The 19,001-nt window shown below is 38.4% G+C and overlaps 1 protein-coding gene across 1 annotated transcript in view; it reads left to right on the forward strand.

Moving 5' to 3' along the window:
- The window catches only part of CLINT1 (clathrin interactor 1), a 48,795-nt gene that overhangs the window by 13,977 nt on the left and 15,817 nt on the right, over positions 1-19,001 (forward strand). The window contains exons 2-6 of the mRNA XM_080353282.1: positions 10,868-10,972; positions 12,000-12,096; positions 13,578-13,686; positions 14,572-14,736; positions 17,972-18,146. Of these exons, the coding sequence (XP_080209408.1) occupies positions 10,868-10,972; positions 12,000-12,096; positions 13,578-13,686; positions 14,572-14,736; positions 17,972-18,146 (651 nt within the window). The remainder of the gene's footprint in view (positions 1-10,867; positions 10,973-11,999; positions 12,097-13,577; positions 13,687-14,571; positions 14,737-17,971; positions 18,147-19,001) is intronic.

Consider the following 19,001-nt stretch of genomic DNA (forward strand, 5'->3'; position numbering starts at 1 on the left):
GTCTTAAGTACAGAGGTCATTATGCACCATTCTGTAGGGCTGGGAGTCTTGGTATTCATTTCAGTGTGAGGTTGGTTGGTTGTTTTCTCTCTCATCTTCCTCCTCCATTCAAGATCACTCTTAAATGGGAAGCCTGAGGTACGCAAGTGAGTTGAAATGACACGGCTTCAAAGCTTACTGTTGCCTCATCTTGGGTGTACCTCCAGCTTACTTGTCCTCTGAAAACTTTTACCCCTTTTATTTCTTGTTTCAAAAGAAGGATAGGACCTCATTCTTCTTGTAAATACTTCTCTCTCAATATTAAAATATTGTACCCTAATTTTGATAGCTCACTGACTGAGCGTGCTTGGAAATCTCTGTATCTGCTCAAGGTTTCTGTACACACTTAAAATGCTTAAGCTGTGGGCTTTAGTGTGGTGTGTTAATACTTTGTGCATACAAAGAAGGGAGTAGCACTGGGTCACTAGGTACCTGACTCAGAAGGCAGCTTATGCAATGTATTATGAACACTTGAAATGAGCTTTTTGTTTTGTGGGGGGGAAGTTGCTCTTAAAGTTATGGGAACGCAACAAAGTACAAAGACACACGGTTGGAGGGTGTCAGCTATGATGAAGAGTGTTGCAGTGTCTCTTTCCCAAATCATGTATTTATATTTTAGTTTTCTAAGTGTCTAGTAGTGTTTATTGGGACTGTCTCTTTTTTTGTGTGCTATCATTTTATTCAATAAAAAGAGCACTCTACAGAAGTTGTGTTTTTAATTAGATTTCTCTTGCTCTTTGTCCTGCTTGGTTAGACATTTGTTTTCCATATGTCATGTTACCTGATTGGATCACATTTGGTGGAAAATTTGTAGTGGCTCTTGCTGAGCCTTGAAGGTGGAAGAGCAATGTGACTGAATTCTGGAATGAAATGTCATTGACTCTAAAAAGCATTTTAATTGTTGTAGCTTGTTTGTTACAGAAGAAAACATCTGAAGGGTAAGGAGTAGGATAGTGAAGTTGGAGGATGGAGCAAAAATAAATCTAGTTGTGACTACAACATACATATGGAAATCTCTAGTTCCGCAATCACAAAAAGTAATCCATGTTTTGTAATTCCACTTTTTCTTTGCTATGTGGCTGCTGTTGTTTAAACATAGTGTATTGAACTTTGAAAGCAATTAAGCCCACAGGGATAGGAGCTGTGAAGCAGTGACTGCAGTCTGGTAAGGCAGATGATGCTCACACGAGTCCGAGGAGATTGAAAACTTGAAGTCTGTTTGAATCAAACCCAGAGCTGCTCATTTAGCGCTGTAACTGTCCCGCCAAAGTGTCAAGTGTTGTCTGAAAGGCAGCTTTTTTCTGCTTGTTTGTGAAATTGGTATTCGTGCTTAAGATGAATCAGATTTGTTGTAAGAATGGTTTAGGTGTAATTGTACTCTAATTGCAATTAAAATTTGACCTAGAAAATGTGACCTAAAATCTAATACAGAAAAATAATGGAAATACTGTTGCAGTGTTCTTACATTGGAAGTTAAAAGTGTTTTGATTCATGCTACTTGCTATATTACACTTATTTTGGTAAATCACCTATTAAGGGGTTTTTTAATGGAGGAAAATGACAACAGTTACTAAGCCTTTAAAAATGGAAATGTGGTTTTGAAGAGAAGATTTTGAAGATGGGAGGATGCTGACTGAAGAATGTCAGGGTGGGTGTTTGGAACCAAAACATCCCCTAAAGAAACGGGCCTGGGTTTTAGATGAAGAAAAATCTATATGTAGATGTGGTACAAAACCACAGTTAATAATATTAACATGGCAAAATCCTCAGTGAGTTTGAGCAATTATTTACCATCACATATTGCCACTCTACAATTGTTGGCAACTGAAGATATTTAAAGCAGCCATGTATCTGTTAGTATAAACCACCAGGGATGGTTTTATGTAAGAATATGGAAGTATTAACACTTACATACTACAAGGAATCTGCAGTAGGAGAGATGAAATCAGTCTTAAATCAACTTGGGGAGGAAGTGTTCATTCCTTGCACAAATATGCTTTAAAACTACCATGTAATTAGTCACCTCATGTTCCCAACACCTGTAAAAACTACTTCAGCTGCAGCATAGCAATTATGAAACATTAAGAATCTAGCGAGCTGCGGTTGGGTGATTTGTGAAAGGGGGGAAGCTTTCCAAGGAACACTTGAGCAATGTGCAGTGGTGGTTTCTGTAAGTGAGAGATCTTCTGAGTTCTCTAACAGGCTTCCATTTAATTCTTAAAAGTCACTGTCCTTTTGGAAAGTGTGTGTGTGGTGGATATGGGGTTATCTTGTTTACTTGGTAGTCTTTTGTGATCAGAAGTTGTAAGGCACAGGAAATAGTTCATAGTTCCTTCCTCCCACAAGTCGTAATTCATTTGTGGCCATCAGGATATTTTTCTTGGCTTATCTCTTTTTGTGCAGTTTGCCTTGCACATCTGCCACATAAATTATGAAGCTGGTAACTTGAAAAGCTGAAAATGTATTTCACATCCTACTGTACCATAATGAAGGTGACATGTTGGTCAGAAAATGCGTAATTGCAACTTGCATGCAAGGTCTGTAATAATGCCTGGTGTTCATGTACTAAATTGACTGGTGTCATATTTGTGATGCTTCTGAGAAGTGGTTTAAAAATCAGTAACTCAAAGCGGTCAAGTATCAGCTAATATTGCGCTGTTACCTCTGTGTAACCTGAGGTATTTCACCAGGCATTTGTGCAGATGGGTACCCATCTGTTTCTTCCTTGACTGTGGACTGCTGGCTTGATACTTGGTATCCATATGTTTCATCTGTAAGGCTCTAAATCTAAGCTGCATGTTTTGTAATAAAAGTGACATTACTGACAGGAGCAAAATGAAAATGCATTAAGTTTGTTACATGTTTTTTTGTTAGTTTGCCTTCACCGAGCAAGGAGAGAGATGCTGGTTGAGATTGAATATCCCAGTTGAATATCACTGAGGGGGAAGGGCAGCACCGTCTTTATTTTGAAGACGATTAATATCTTTTTGTCTGAATAATTGTCCTGAATGTCCGTTATATTGTTTGGGAAAATAGCTGGATAAATGATGTCTTATTTTTCTGTCCCCTGTCTGCACGTTGAGTTTTCTAAAGTAGTGACAGGTTGTCACAGGGCAGGGAAATCTGGGGCTGAAATGTACCTTTCATTTTGACTTCGTCTTAAATCCTTTCAGTTTCTTGAAATGCAAGTTTGGCATGGTGAACAGCTTTAATCCCTCAGATCCTGAGGGAAGTGATGTTAACAGAACTAAGTGGAGTTAATATACCGAGGTGCTTCTTGCTTGGTGTGCTGGCGCTCGGGGGTTTGGGAGGTGGTGCTGTGCAGATCAGGAGCGATTCTTCTTTAGCTCACAGATTCAAATACTCTTTCAGAAGGATTTCATGCCCAGATGGATAAGCATTAAATGATTTATTTTTTTTTTAATTGGAAAAAATGTTTCTGGAAACTAATTAACAATTTAATAGATGCCAAGATTCCCACACCTAGGATTAGAGGAGGTGTATCCTGTACTCAGATAAGGTGTTTAGCTTTTTCAGTTACCATGTACTCTTCCTAGTTAAAACTAACTTCTGCACACAGTTAAAAGATAGATAATATAATATTAAATTAACTTTTTAGCATTCTCGAAACCTTTCTGTCTTTTTCCATTCCTGCTTTACAGGAACCTTTTAATCTAGACACTAAAAATAGCCTTGATGCATGACTCACAGAAGAGGGAACAGTGGGGGTAAGATGGTGTGTTCCCTCCTTTCCAAGGGCTTCATTTAAATGCATGTGTGACTGTGGGTGGGGGTCTTTTAGATAACTGTATTGAGAAAACGCTACTGGGGTCTGCTGTATCTCTTCTACAGATGTTGAAAGTTTGCTTTACTCATTTTATAGTGCATTCATTTCTTTCTTTCTTTTAAAAAAAATAAATATGGATGCAGTCTCAAACATCTAAAAGTGAAGTTACATTATATATTTTATATTGATTTTTTGGGGCAATCTGAAAATAAATTGCTCCTCTCGTGTTTTGGATGATATTCCTAAAAGATGCACCATGGATCAGATGAAGAATAGCTCACGTGTCCCTGTCGAGTCCCATAGTGACAAGCTGCGAACTTCTCAGCTGGAAGGCGCTGAACAACCCAGCTGGCAGTAGAGAAGGAGCTGCTGGGAGACAAAAGTGGCCCTTGGACCGGAGGAGCAGAGCATTCGCTCGGCTTCCACATGGGAGTTACTGCTGCCTTTGTTCAGGGGTTCATGGTGAAGCCACCACCAGGCTGGTAACAAACCGTCCGTATGAGAGCAGGGCACTCCTGCTCTTGTCCGGGTGCCCTTCACTGGAACGGTGCCACTGTTCAGGTGGAGATACACAAGGTGATTAAATGAAGCAACTGCCTATGTTCTTCCTCTTTCGGAGTTAAACTAAACTTTCCTCGTGCTGTAATTTAATGGTTTCTCAACTATTTATTTTTCAGATGCCATTTATGGTTGGACAATGCAATTGATTAATTTTTAAAAGCAAGTAGCACAGCATAGAGCAGTGCAAGCGTATTCTTACTGGATTTTTATCTAATAGAGCTTTAGAGATGGTTACTGTAACAATCTCCTTTGCTATGTCACCAAGTGAGGTGATGAGATTTTATTCTGAGTCAGTAACATCTGTTACGGACCAAATTTAACATTTGCTTTGTTTTTATTCAATTATTAAGTCATAGCAAATAAGAAGACGACTTCCTAAAAATAAAGAGGCTTCTAACAAAATTAGAGGAAGAATGAGATTAATGTATATGAGACTGCCTGTTGAAAGGATAATGCTAAACACATAGTTATTTAAAAGATCAAATTATGTTGTGTCTGTTTTGGCACATTAAATAACAAAAGGTTAAAAGATTCGTTTCTTGCAAGACTTTGGTATCACGCTACATGGTGCTGGAACAGAGCTGCTCCCGTCCTCTGTTCATCCAGACCCCTCCTGCTCTAACCGACTAATTATTTCCTTCAAAAAGTGTAATTTCTTTAGTGTTGCTGTTTGTTAGAATAGCATTAATGTTCAAGCTGTATGTATGGTAGACATACATGTGTGTAACGCTTGCAGATTTTTCTTCTGCGCTTAGATTTTAAACAGATATTTGCAGAATGGTGTCTCATTGGAAACTGTTAATGGTGGTAAAATGTAGAAAGTTTCTCATCTCAGCTTTTAGTATTTTAGTGCTCCCAGTTGTAGAATTAAAAAAAAGGAAAACAGAAGGTGCATAATCCAGTGATGTCCTTGGAGTAATAGTTAAAGGCATAATATTATGCACATAGGAGTCCCATGTATACATGATATTGTAATTGGTTTGAAATATATATTGAAAAAAAATTTTAACTGTGTAACCAGGTTTCTTGTTCCTGCTGCTCAGTCCCTGAGCACAGTGGGCAGCTTCCCAGAGCTTCCAGAAGTGTTTCTAATTAGGCTCACCCTGTCCAATCCAATACCTTTATCATCACTAGAAGGAAACTGTTGTAATGTACCCTTTCTGTGGCTTCTGTTTATTTTAGTTTTCACAAGATTAGGCATGGCATTTCACAAATCTTCTGTGGGTTTAATGTCCAGAACTGTACTGGTGTCCTCAGTGACACCACCCACATCACAGCAGCTCTAATCCTAATGGTGCTTTTAATGGAGAGCTCTGACTCTTGCCCCGGGGCATGTTCAAGGCTTTTAAGTTTGTGCAGAAACATTGACTAAGATCTGTTAGGCTTTCTGATTCCTTAATATGTTTTAAAGTAAGTTCCATTCTGGATGGATGGATAGATATTTATTTATTATCCTTTCATTACAGTTAATGCATAAATACCTTATTTTCTCATGGTGCTTATTTTCTCTTGTCAGAGGTTTCCTATGCACATGCTATTCAAAGGTTTCTGCATGTTTAAGACTCTGCTGCTATATGAGCATTAATGCAGAGTTTACATGTTGTTTGTGGATCTGAACCTTTGCAAGGTATAGACTCTGCTCCTTTCCCAATGTACTCCTGTCTCAGGAATATTTCAAAAGGGTGTTGCTCCCAAAATCTGGCAGAGACCTGTGAGCTTCCTTTAGGAGCTGTGATTTCACACACTTGAATGTATTGTCCATGCGATGAGGGAACAGAAAACACCTGGAAGATACAGGAGATGCTGGGGGCCATGAAGTGGAAATCTCTGTGTGATGTTTTTTGGGAAGACCGTGGGCATTGAACTATTTGCTCTTCCTAGTGCTACGTGCGCAGCAAAGGATCCAACCAAAGTGTTGTTGAATCGAGTGAACAAAGACAAAAACTGTTGCATCTTTTTCTTTAGCAGATTTGCTAGTACTGTATGTAAATCATTGTCAGGAAATATTGTTTGAGAATTAACTTTAGAGTTTGATGGTTAATTTTTGAGTAGAGATTTGCTGAGAAAAGAGGCTCCTTCCGTTTCTGTTACTGATTGCATTCAAAGCCTTGTTTCCATGTTTCCAAAGTGTTCCTGGTTCAAGGGGTACAATTTAAGGTGGGATTTTTCAGTGTGGAACCAGCAGTGATTGATATGGGGTGATTAGTTCAGGCACAACAAAGCCGGCTGTAATGTTACCACTTGGAAGCTATTACTAGAAGGAGCATAGTTATAGCTGTGTAATATTTTACAAATGATGGTAATATTCTAATAGATAATTGACCTGACTTCAGCTACAGCATATGAGTATATAGAGAACATCTTGTGGTCCTGAACAGTGAAAAATCTTCACTCTGAAACAAACACTTCACAATGTTGTGAATATTTAATGTTTTAGTAGAATGTTTGTTGGAAATACAGTAATTTAACTTTCCTGGAATAAAAATGATTCTTTTTTCCTGGTCTGTAAGAGATAAGGTTTCTTTTTAATTATTTATTTTGTGGCTATTTTATGTAAAAAAAACCACTGAAGAAACACTGAAGTGCTTTTCAGGCTTTTGCAACTGTAAAAGTTGAAGTGGCAGATACTGGATTAACATTTGGGCTGGACCTATTTGGGCTGGACCTTGGTAGCTTCTCGGATCCCCTTGGTTTTATATGAATAGGTACAGAACTTCTTGTCCCCTCTTGCTGGCCGCAACACCACCGAGACATTATTTCTATCTCAAGTTATGCATTAAAGGTACACGCAATGCTTCCTCTTGTCCCTCACATCCTTCTTCTCATCCACTTCTTATTTTCTGGGGTTTTTAGCACGCTGAGGGTACAACACCTGGATGACAGCTTTTTCTCAATTTACAAATCTCAAAACATAACTTAGAACAACATTCAAAACGATTTGCAATCAATTGAAAGACTTTTCTTTGAAAAATGCAGACAGAATTGTGGCCAAAGCAGTGCTGTGGGGGTGTCTCATCTGTGGTACATCTATTCAGTGTCAAAATATGTTCAAATATAATTTATGAAGTGCCTGTAAAACTTTTAACTATATTTATCTTTTTTCCTTTTTGTTTTTTAAAGAGGAAGTGTGTCCTGTTGTCTGATGCACTCGGAGATGATCAGATATTTATAACCATTACCCACTGGCTTTTCACTCTATCCGTTTATTCATGTGGAAGAATTTAGTCTCAGACTTGAGCTACCTATTCAGTGTTGCTATAAATTGTAGATGCAAACATTTAAAGTTGCGTGTTCCCTTGTAATAAATTACAAGCTAACATTTTGCTCGCTGTCACCATGCCGACTGTTTCAGAGATGTGACAGTGCCCTCTCTTGGCTTTTCTGAACAGCTTTGGTTTTTTTAAAAGAAACAATACTGAAATAATTTATAAGGGGTACAATGAAAAGTAAAAATCATCTGTTGGTGCTAGTCTATGATTTAATAGACTTAAATGTGGGACACAAACAGAAAATCATGCCAAAGTTTGTGAGGTTAATATCAACCCTTTTATTTTGGATGTAACTTTCAAAATACACTTCTTGTGTTTAATGTTTTTGTCCATGTCAAAAGTTTCTGTAAACGTACATATATTTATGTACATATTTATGATAACTTGTCACAAGATTCCCCTTGTGCAGGGTTTCAGTTAGTGATTTGAGGTAAATCCAAATGTAGTCTCACAGATAATAGTGTGTGTTAAACACTGTCTGTCCGTCCTGCCCGGTGCGTGTCCGTTTGCTCACAAAGCAGAACGTGTCCCTGCGATCCGGCACCATTCCCTGGAAGCCGCCCAGTATAAACCGATCAGAGAGCCCCCTCTGGTGTCTGACGGGATCCTCGGATATTAAATTTCTATCAATCGCAGGAAGTCTTGGCAATCACGCTCGTCACTTTTTCCCTTCACATCTGGACGTAAATGATTTTTTTGTTGCAAAGGTCCCAGGAATCATGGGTAGGGCAGGGAATGAGGGCCATAGAAAACATGGGAAAGGAAGAATAAAACTGCATTTCCACCTTTTTAGAAATGGTTATTTTTAAGTGACCTGGAGTGATGCCAAACTATACAACAGTTCTTTTTTTTTTCTCCTTGGAGTTTACATTTGTTGCTGAATTAAATGCGGCTTAGAGATACTTTGTTTTGGAACGCTTTATGCCATTAGATCTCATCTTGGCATTTACGAAAGAGCTTTCTCCTGGTTGCTGAGAACAATAACTTTATGCAGGATAGTTTTAGAAACAGAGTGTGTCTCTCTACTTGTCAGGGTTTGATGGCACTTTCTTCTTTCTTTGGGCATTACTTAATTTCCCTTGTTTCCCTTCCATTTCCCCCTTTCGACCCTGATGCCACTTGAGCCATGTGCTTTGAGTTCTTCCATAGCTAATGGTGGTGCTATATATATATGGATTTTTTTTTATTTACAGTAAGCTTGCATCTTTTCATGCCTTTTCCAGTCCTAAATTCTTTGCTCGAAGAAATGGAGGAAATGCTTCGTTTTATGCTTCCCCCCAACTCCCCATCACGTCTCACACAAGCTCTTCAAGAGGGGTTATAACAACAACCAACCTTTGGATCCGGACAAGGCACCACTGTGCTGAAAGCTGCAAAGCACTCGAGCCTGGAGCTTTGGGCTTGTGTGTTTAGAGTTGTTTTCTTTTCTTTTTTAATGTTCCATGCGTACGGCAGATAAAGATGGGATTAGTTTACATTTGCATGTATGGTAAAGAAAATGGCAGAAACAGAAGCTGGAGGTGCATTTGGCATGGATGAATTTATAAAACCTTCGTTGCTGTTGTTCATAATTACTGCTGTGTTCCTACATGCTTTTTTTAATATGTATATATGGGTTCTGTTAGCTTGCTGATTATTTATTCAGTCATGTAGCTTATGTTCTCTTCAGACACAAAGTTGAATAAAAACAATACATCAGATCCGACAGCAGGAATTCTCACGGTGAAATTCCAAGATTGAGTCCAGGAATTTTATTCTGTTTTAACAATTACCTTCTGTGTCCTCCTTTAGACTTAAAGGGATCTCATTCTTGTTTCTGCTGTTCATAACTCCAAGTTCCAAGACCTTTGCTGTCCTTATGCCGAATAAAATTGAAGGGCTATAGCTCGAGTGCAGCTCTGTGCCGGCTCCTGTGTGGATATTGGGATGACTATTCAGCATTTTGATTTTTAGTTCTAGTCCTTTCAGGTTCAGAAGAGGGTTTTAAGCAGCAAATGCCTTCTCCACATTATAGTAGAAGATCATTAGATCTTTCCTACAGTTTAGTTAATTGAACTTTGTGGGATGGTTTGTGTCGAACCCAGTCATTTAGAGGGTTTTTTTGGCTTCTGAAACCTGTTGTATGATTAAGCAAACTGTCAAACTTTAGATACAGCAGCTGTAAACACGTTATTTCAAATACACTGCAAAGTAGGTGGGGAAAGCAGAGGCCACTAGGTTTCCTTTGACTGATGTTTTTGTTATTATTCTATGCTATATTGCTCCATAACTAGAGAACTGTTTCTCAAGCATTCCTCGTATGAATTATGTTTTGAGCCTGCTTGCTCACCTTAAAATATAAGGAAAATCACTGTGTTATCGAATGTATCTGGATGCTTTTAGGGCCACAAAGGAGGTTGCTGGACTTAAAGGTTACCAGTCTGAGAGATTCATTTAAAACAAACAAACAAAACACACACATTGACTATTTTAATATAACTGATATGGAAAAACTGCCTCTTTTTCCAAGTTACATTTCTCTCTGAACTCTTATAGAGACAGCCTGAGCTCCTTACAGTATATTTGCATTGCTTTAGTCATAATCCAGAGTGCTCTGCAGCTTTTCTTGTGTGCTGTTTTCCCTCAATTAAATAAATTCGAGCTAGGAAACAGACTTTGCAGTGAGTCATATCTCCCTTACCTCACCCTTGTTTGTGAGGTTTTTTTTCTTTTCATTTATTTTTTTACAAACTCCTGTTTGGTACCGATATTCTTGAGTTTCTCTTGTAGCACTCATCATTGGGGAGGGGAGGGGGGATGTGGAATCTGTTACTGATTGAGTTATAAAGCCTCTTGCAAATCACTATACACCATACAAAGCTGTAAGCAAACCCTGTCTGGTTGGGGAAGCTTGCAGCTTTGAATCTAGTGCTTCGCTTTGGATTTTAATTTGACCCAAAGCCATTTTTACTGGATTGAATCCAGCTGTAATGTAATCCCGGCTTTCTCACCTGTATTCTTGCAGACTAATAGAATAGTAAAGCCTTCTTAAAGATAACTTAAATGTGTTATATGGTGTCCTCAGGGTAACTTCAGCACTAAAGATGTTTTCTTTCCCATCCTGTAGAGGTATCTCATTAAGTGAGATACACACGAGTGTCATTATTAAGTTTTCATGTGTTTCTCAGTTTTGATGCTAATCTTCATGTGTGTTAATTTTTTTCCTTTGCAGCACCAATGTGGTTATGAATTATTCAGAAATCGAGTCTAAGGTTCGAGAAGCAACCAATGATGATCCATGGGGACCTTCGGGGCAACTCATGGGAGAGATTGCCAAGTAAGTGATAATTTGGCTCAGTGATGAAGAAAAAGAAAAGTGTAAGACCTGGACAGGCTGGAGAGTTTGGCAGGGTAAAATTTAATGAAATACAACAAAGGCAAGTGTAGAGTCCTGCATCTGGGCAGGAACAACCCCAAGTTCCAGTATAAGTTGGGGAATGACCTATTAGAGAGCAGTGTAGGGGAAAGGGACCTGAGGGTCCTGGTGGACAGCAGGGTGACCCTGAGCCAGCACTGGGCCCGTGTGGCCAGGAAAGTCGATGGTACCTGGGATGGATTAGAAGGGGGTGGTCAGTAGGTCAGAGAGGTTCTCCTGCCCCTCTGCTCTGCCCTGGGGAGACCACACCTGGAATATTGTGTCCAGTTGTGGCCCCTCAGTTCCAGCAGGACAGGGAACTGCTGGAGAGAGTCCAGCGCAGGGTAACAAAGATGCTGAAGGGAGTGGAGCATCTCCCGTGTGAGGAAAGGCTGAGGGAGCTGGGGCTCTGGAGCTGGAGAAGAGGAGACTGAGGGGTGACCTCAGTAATGTTTACAGATTTATAAAGGGTGAGTGCCATGAGGATGGAGCCAGGCACTTCTCGGTGACAACCAGTGATAGGACAAGGGGTAATGGGTTCAAACTGGAACACAGGAGGTTCCACTTAAATTTGAGAAGAAACTTCTCAGTAAGGATGGCAGAACACTGGAACTTTTTTCCTGTTAAAATGAGTTTGGAAGTTGTATGTTTGACTAGATGCAATGATTATTAGGGTATTCATGTAAATAATTATTTTTGTTATAAATTAGAGGAGGTTCTTTTACTGCCTCAGACTTTTAGAATTACTTTTTTTTTTTTCTTTTGAAGTACTGGTAAGTAAATTACTCTATAGATTAAGAAATAGGAATGGCTTTTTCCCTTGTAATGTCATGTAATGTGAATGGGCTTAGATCAAGCCTGCCATCTACTGTCAGCCCTGAATTTAACAAGCTCTTCTGGCAAACCGTGGAGAATAACATTTCTTCCCTCCTTTTGTTTAATTCTTTAGGGCTACGTTTATGTATGAACAGTTTCCAGAACTCATGAACATGCTTTGGACTCGAATGCTGAAAGACAATAAAAAGAACTGGAGGAGAGTTTATAAGGTGTGTATGTATACAAGCTGGATGTGTTCCAGACTTTGTGTTGCTCGATGAAGGACATAATACATGTTGCCAGTATAATGTTCTGATGTAGGTCCTGTTTAGATACTGCTATATCACTTACTCCACTAGCAGCCTATACTTTTTTCATAACTATATCCTTATAATTCCGTTACTGAAGGCAAAGATGTCTTTCAAATGCTGTATATGAAAGAACCCCACAAAATTTCTGGTTTTAGAAGTGTGTCTAAGATGCTACGTAACAAATGTAATAGAGCAATTACATTTTGCCGATGTTCAAGTAGTGGAATAGCTTTCATGTTTTGAACCTACCCAAAGGAGTTGTTGTGTGCTGTGAAAAGTAGATGACAAGTTATTGTGCTTTCAGGAAAATGATTTTTGAAGGAATTCAAGAATACCTGAAATAAAATGGAAACTAATCTTAATTTTCTGCCAACTCATAAATCTCTAAAAATGGTAGGTTAGAATTTGACTAGACCAAATTGTCTTGCAGATCTTATCATATGAGGCTTTTATGTCCTAGTTGTGTTTTGGAAAAATAACTGAATCATTTGCATTTTTCTTGTCTAATTAGCACAGCACAGAAACTTTTTGCTTAAGATTATATCATGCTGCACTTAAAGTGATGTTCGATGTTCACTGAATTATGCAAATATAACCTCATTTTTTGGAATTGACGTCTTAGACCAGCTTATATTTTGTTTTTCTTGATGCCGGGATTGTAACAAGACAGAATGAATTCTAAGGCATGGTTTGTGCTTTTCACAGGTGCTTGATGTTTTGTATTCATAGTAATTGTTTTCCCTGAAGTACAATATAAATTAATATTTAATGCTATCACACATAGCTACTTAATGTTATAAAGACTGCTTGGAATTGCTTATCGGGTTTGGATAGGTTGAAATATAATGACAGCTTTAGCTGATAAAGGCACTGCTTTGGAGAAACATAAAAAATTGCAATTAAAGTACTATTTAAACTTCATTTCTTTTGTCACTTACTTAAAATTGTCTTGAAATGCAGTTTTGTGTCTCCATTGGATCCTGCAGAAGGCTTCTTGAATTTTTGTAGGAGTGAGTTTTCAGTGGAAAACATTGGAAAATTGTGAACAAAAAGAGGGAAAAGAAAATGCTTCATTTAGCAGGGTTAACTCTTTGTCTTTAATTGTTACGTCTATCTTTTAGAATAAGCAGGAGCTGAGGAAGGTAGCTGCTTGTGATTTAGTAAAAACAAAATAGAGTTTGACAAATATAGTGTTGATATTCTAAAGAGCAAAAGGTGCATGTGGGGAAAACATGGGGTTTTTTGGTGTGGACTCATAAGCATTTATTTAAAAGGGGAAAGTCTTATTATTTACTAATTTAGGGAGGGGGGAAGGTTTGGGTCTCTATTGCTTTTTTTTTTTTTTTTTTAAAAAAAGAGCTTTTGTTCATGCAATCATAAGGTGCTTTGTATTTTTATAGTCTTTGCTGCTCCTAGCTTACCTCATAAGGAATGGATCAGAGCGTGTTGTTACAAGTGCCAGAGAACACATTTATGATTTGCGATCCCTGGAAAATTACCACTTTGTAGGTGAGCAATAGAAAAATCTTATAAGCAAATTAAAACAGTAGTTGAAGTTGTCAGTCACCTGAACCAGCTTAGAAGCTTCCCCAGTCTAATTAGAATGTGACTGTTGCCAGTTGTGTGAAGAGTGCAGAATCCAAGACGTGGGGCCCTAGAGTATTAATTAGTGAAGACAAGAACTTGCAGAAAAGACTGGCTAATAACAACAGAACCAACACAACATGAGTGTTCGGGTTTATATTAAAATATGCACTAGAGACTGGTCCCCTGTGGTGTCCGTAAAGGAATAGCTTTAATCATATGGGAAGAAAAGGTTAGAGCTCCAAAACACACACATCTGTTTGAAGCTGGGGTTTTTTCCTCCCACCAAATAATATTTACAGTGCAAAGGCAGCAAGGCCAGTGTGTGTTTTGAATGTGAAAAAGGCTGGGAAAGGAGCACATTTAGCTTGTAGTACATCCCAACAGAAAGTGGTTTCTCAAAATCCAGTTTTGCGATACGACTGAGTTCTTGCAATTAAACTTGCAAAAACTCTACTGAAAAGACTGAGGAAAAGAGCTTATATATCAAAGGGTTAAAATTGTTCAAGTGGAGAATATCATTTCTGTCTCAGCCTTTATTAATGTTTTCAATGTTTCAGCAGCAGTCAGGTGTTTCGAAATACACCATTCAGGGAAAATTATGAAAGGATCAAGATGTGTGTTGAAATAAAATCCTTGGTCATTTTTAAATAAATGCAGTGGACCTCAGTGGCCTTAAGATCTTTATCTGACTGCTGTGGTCATAATTCTGATTTTCTTATCAGTTTGCTCAGTATTACTCCCTCTAATTTATTTTCTCTTTTCCCCCTCTCTTCCATCCATCGTCTGTATCCTGCATTACCTACACAGATGAAAATGGCAAAGACCAAGGTATAAACATACGCCAGAAGGTAAAAGAAATGGTTGAGTTTGCTCAAGATGATGATCGACTTCGAGAAGAGAGGAAGAAAGCAAAGAAGAACAAAGACAAATACATTGGGGTTTCTTCGGACAGTGTTGGAGGGTTCAGATACAGTGAGTACGATGCTTTCTTCATCAAGGACTGACAATCTTCACTTTTCATTTCGCTTAGATAACACAATTTAAGGCATTTCTAAAATACTCCTTTTGATGCTTTTTCTTCATATTTCTTTAACTGTCAGTGATAAAATTTAAAAAAGAAATCTTGCCCATTTTCCCCCACATAGAAATTTAAATTAATTACTTTAAAAACCTTTAAGTTAGTCTTTTTTAGATAATAACTAACTAGAAGCTTATACAAATGACCTTAATGCATTGGCTTAGCCAAAACTTAGCTGTTTAGTTTTCATCCATAGGCAGAGTCTCATTGTGAAATGAATGGTGCTGTAGCAGAAGCAGATAAATAAATGCTCTTGTAAGTCAGGGTTTCTTAGTATTACAAAAAAATAGTAATGGTACTTTCTACCCACCACAGCACAAGAGTTACTACACCTACTCCTGCCATCCTCCTTTAGAGCTGTTGGTTAATTTGGGTTGTTTGGGTGGAACAGTGTAGATATTGTAACACTATTAGACGTTTCTGTTTTCCCAAGTAATACTCTTCGAACACTTGAAAGATATCTGTGGGTTATCTGTACGCATTCTGATGTCTGATGTTATAGGAGTACCTCGTAAGTGATGGTGCTTATACTTCAGGCATTTTCCAACACAGTTGTTACTGTCTCAGTTAGTGTGTGTTTAAAATCTGGTTTGATTAGTGCTGTAGATCCCATGTGCTTTTTGAAGGGCTCCCGGAGGTAATACCCAATTTACTGTGTGTAGACACACTGAGCTTGCACAGCACACCTGTATGCAGGCTGCAAATTTGGTGCACCAGTGTTCATCCCTAAATCCTGGGGAACTGCAGAAGCCAGTGAAGAGGTCGTAGTTAACACCAGAAAGAGAGAGGATGCAGTGTTCTCTGGTACCCCGGTTAGATAAAGGCACACAACCCGTACGAGGTTCTGCTCATCCAGTGTGCAACTTCCCCTGCCCCTCAGTCCTGCCACAGAGTGCAGCAGGGATCCGAGCTCGAGCTGGATTTATGTCTGATGTGTCCCAGCATGTCTGTGATCCAGCTGTTGCTCTTGAGATGTTTATCCGTGTTTTCTTTGGCCTGAGTAAATCCTTGGCTGCTTTTATTAGGGGATGAGTCCCAAAGTCACAATGACATAAGGCCCTGGTTTGGTAGAGTTGGTGACTTCTTTGAGAGAAGGGTTTGGTGTAAGGTCTGAGTAGCAACTGTGCAGGACTTGAACTTCACCCTGTTCTTCTCTGGTGCTCTGTATGGGTTTTTTTACCCCTCTTCACTGTGTGATTTACTCTCTGGTTTTGACAAACTACTTCTCCATGTTCCTCTATTCTCCCTTTTCATATGCAGAGTGGTTCTTTCATTGAGCTTATTTTTTGACTTGCTCTCTACAGAGTCGTGATCTACTCCTGGATGCTGGGGAGAAGTTTTTTCTCCATATGCAGTTTTCATTTGAGCCTTTAAATTTAAAGGACTATCTTCTTTGTCTTGTGTTTCATTTTGATGAGGAAGGGTTTTTAATTATCCATTTATTTGTTGAAGAAAGTGGAAAAAAAACCCACCAACTTTCTAGCAGCACAAAACAAACTTTCTCTCAGGTCACACTTCTAATCTAAAAGATTCTCTTTATTTATGTATAAAATACTTGTATTTTCCTTAGTTCTTTTTGTCCTGAAATACCAAGCTCTCAGGTTTTCTTATTTATTTTAAAATTGCTGTTGCACAAGGAAACCTTCTAATGGAATCTACGTTAAGATGTTTGAGAGCCTGACATAAACTGAAATAAGGCCATTTTATTCTCCTGCAAAATTTAGCAGTAGTACATTCCTTAGCAATTTCTCCTTTTCCAAGGATAAAGATCTCACCAAGTATAATACCTCATTGATTTCTACCACGTTCTCTACTTTGAAAAAGTTTGTCTGCACTTCATAGATCTAAACAAATATCATCGGAGACTTGGCACTTACCTCTTCAATAAGAAAATATATCCTGTGATAAATGGTATTATTGGACAGATACAACTCCAATTTTGAACCTTGTAGTACCGGAATCCATCAGTTTCTTTTTATTAAAATGGCTGAATTTAATACATCTAGAACATGACCTGAGCTACAATGTAATTTGTATGTAACTTGAAGTAATGAATGTTTCACCATTCTTCCTTTCTGCTGCTCAGTTTTGCTCAGCTGAAATAAAAATGGGTTGTTTCACACATTTCAATAGTAGAAAAAAGGTAGTTTTGTGTGTGGTGGCCCAAAATTGAAAATATTTGTCTAAAAGTGTTGTCTAGAAACTGAGTTATATTGGGTTGTTTTATCTACCTGTATTTTCAGCAGAAGGTCTGACATAAGAGCATAGTACAAGTTAGGAAAGTATGCTATGCTTCCAATAGTTAAGTCTTTGTTCAAATTTAAGTGTTGGGTTTTTTTTCTTCTAAATTAAATTCAGGTTGGCTGGGTGTGTGTGAATAAGCCCAGGCTTAAGTTTTTTAAACTTTCTCATTGAGATTGTACAGCAAATGTACTTATTTGAAGTAAAACTCTCAGCGGTTTGTAAGCTGAGATGCTGGTATAGTAGTCTTGAATACTTGATTAGAAGGAAAGATGGTTTTGATTGCTTGATAGTAGTGTTTAGTAAAGATGTTCAGGGTACTCAATGGCTGCTGGAAAGGTGAGTTGCTTCCCTGCATGTTCTTTCATCTCTTTAAAAGGATTTTTAGTCATGTATTGCACACTTATGTCTTTCAGTATTCTGCAACTATGCTTTTATGTGTTCATGGATGTCAGCCTATTCAAAACCCATCACTTTACCTCTGAGCACACAGCTTGGCCAAGAGTGGAAGTTGATGCATTAAATGACTGCTACAAAACCAGCACGTCCCGTTTCTGATAAGCTGCTTATGCAGCCAGGGTTTGATTGTGCCCCTTGTGCTTCTTCAGCAGAGTCCAACACTGGCCTGATGTGCATTAAAATTGTGTCGCTGTCACAAACAAAAGTCTTTGGATCTGCATTCCTGCCACTTAATGATTTGGGTTACCTGCTGTGCCTTGCTGTAATGGTGTTGATTCAGCACTGTGGGAGCTTTCAGTTTGCTTTGAAAACTTGTAAAGTTTTTGTGTAGAAGGCAGGGGGGCTTGAGAAACATTCCAAAAAGACCGCAGGCATTTATTTTTTTTTCCAGTTATCTTTAGTATTTCTTATCTTGATGCTTTTACACAGGTGAAAGATACGATCCTGAGCCCAAGTCAAAATGGGATGAAGAATGGGATAAAAAACCAGCTTTTCCATTCAGCGATAAGTTAGGTGAGCTAAGTGACAAAATCGGAAGCACGATTGACGATACCATCAGCAAGTTCCGAAGGAAAGATAGAGAAGACTCTCCAGAAAGGTGCAGGTACTGGAGTTATTTTAACATTAATTTATTCTGTGAAATTGCTATTATGAAGCTCTTTGACGTTTCTAGTCATTAGTTACAATACTCTGCCATTCTTTTTGTCTGTATGGAAGCATTTTGGGCTTCATTATTTGCTTCCTGGACTTCTTATGCAGCTCTTCCTGGCCTTGGGGAATAATATAGCTCTGTCAACGGGTAACTGCTCTTGGCTGCCTCCCATTACTGCCCATAGCTTAGATACCTGCTGGCAAAGCAGGGAATTGGGCTGAAATTTCCTAAACTTGTCTTTTTCTCAGCAATTCAGTGGTCTTCCTTGCGCCAGTGTCCTGGAGGCTGCCATTTAATGCTACAGTTACTCCAAATGCTGAAGTGCTGAAGAAGATGATGTAAAATTACTTAGACCTACCTTGACACGTTGGTTCTTCCATGAGCTGATCTCAGGAAGAACAGACTGCAGGTGACTTATTAATAAGTCAGTTTCAGTTGAACATTCTCAAGAAACTTGTATTTTACATCTGGCCGTTACGTTTTTTTCAGTAAGGAAGAAAACCTGCCCTACTTTGCCTGCAGAAAGACCTTTACATACATCACACTTCAACAGATGCATTAAATTTTATTATCTGGAGATCAGATTTGTACTTAACAGAATCTGAAAATGTTATAGAGAAAGTACTCAAGTATCTTGACATAATTCCCTTTTGGGATACAAAATTCAAATTTGCACTGAGATTTGATTAATAATTTTACAGGAATGTCTTCAGATGCAGTCACACATTTTTATATGTATGTGTATAGAAATACACATGCAAACACGCATATATTACAAAACTCAAGCAATTTTGCACAGAAACAAAA

The sequence above is a fragment of the Nesoenas mayeri genome (genome assembly GCF_963082525.1).
Source record: "Nesoenas mayeri genome assembly, chromosome: 14".
NCBI lineage: Eukaryota > Metazoa > Chordata > Aves > Columbiformes > Columbidae > Nesoenas > Nesoenas mayeri.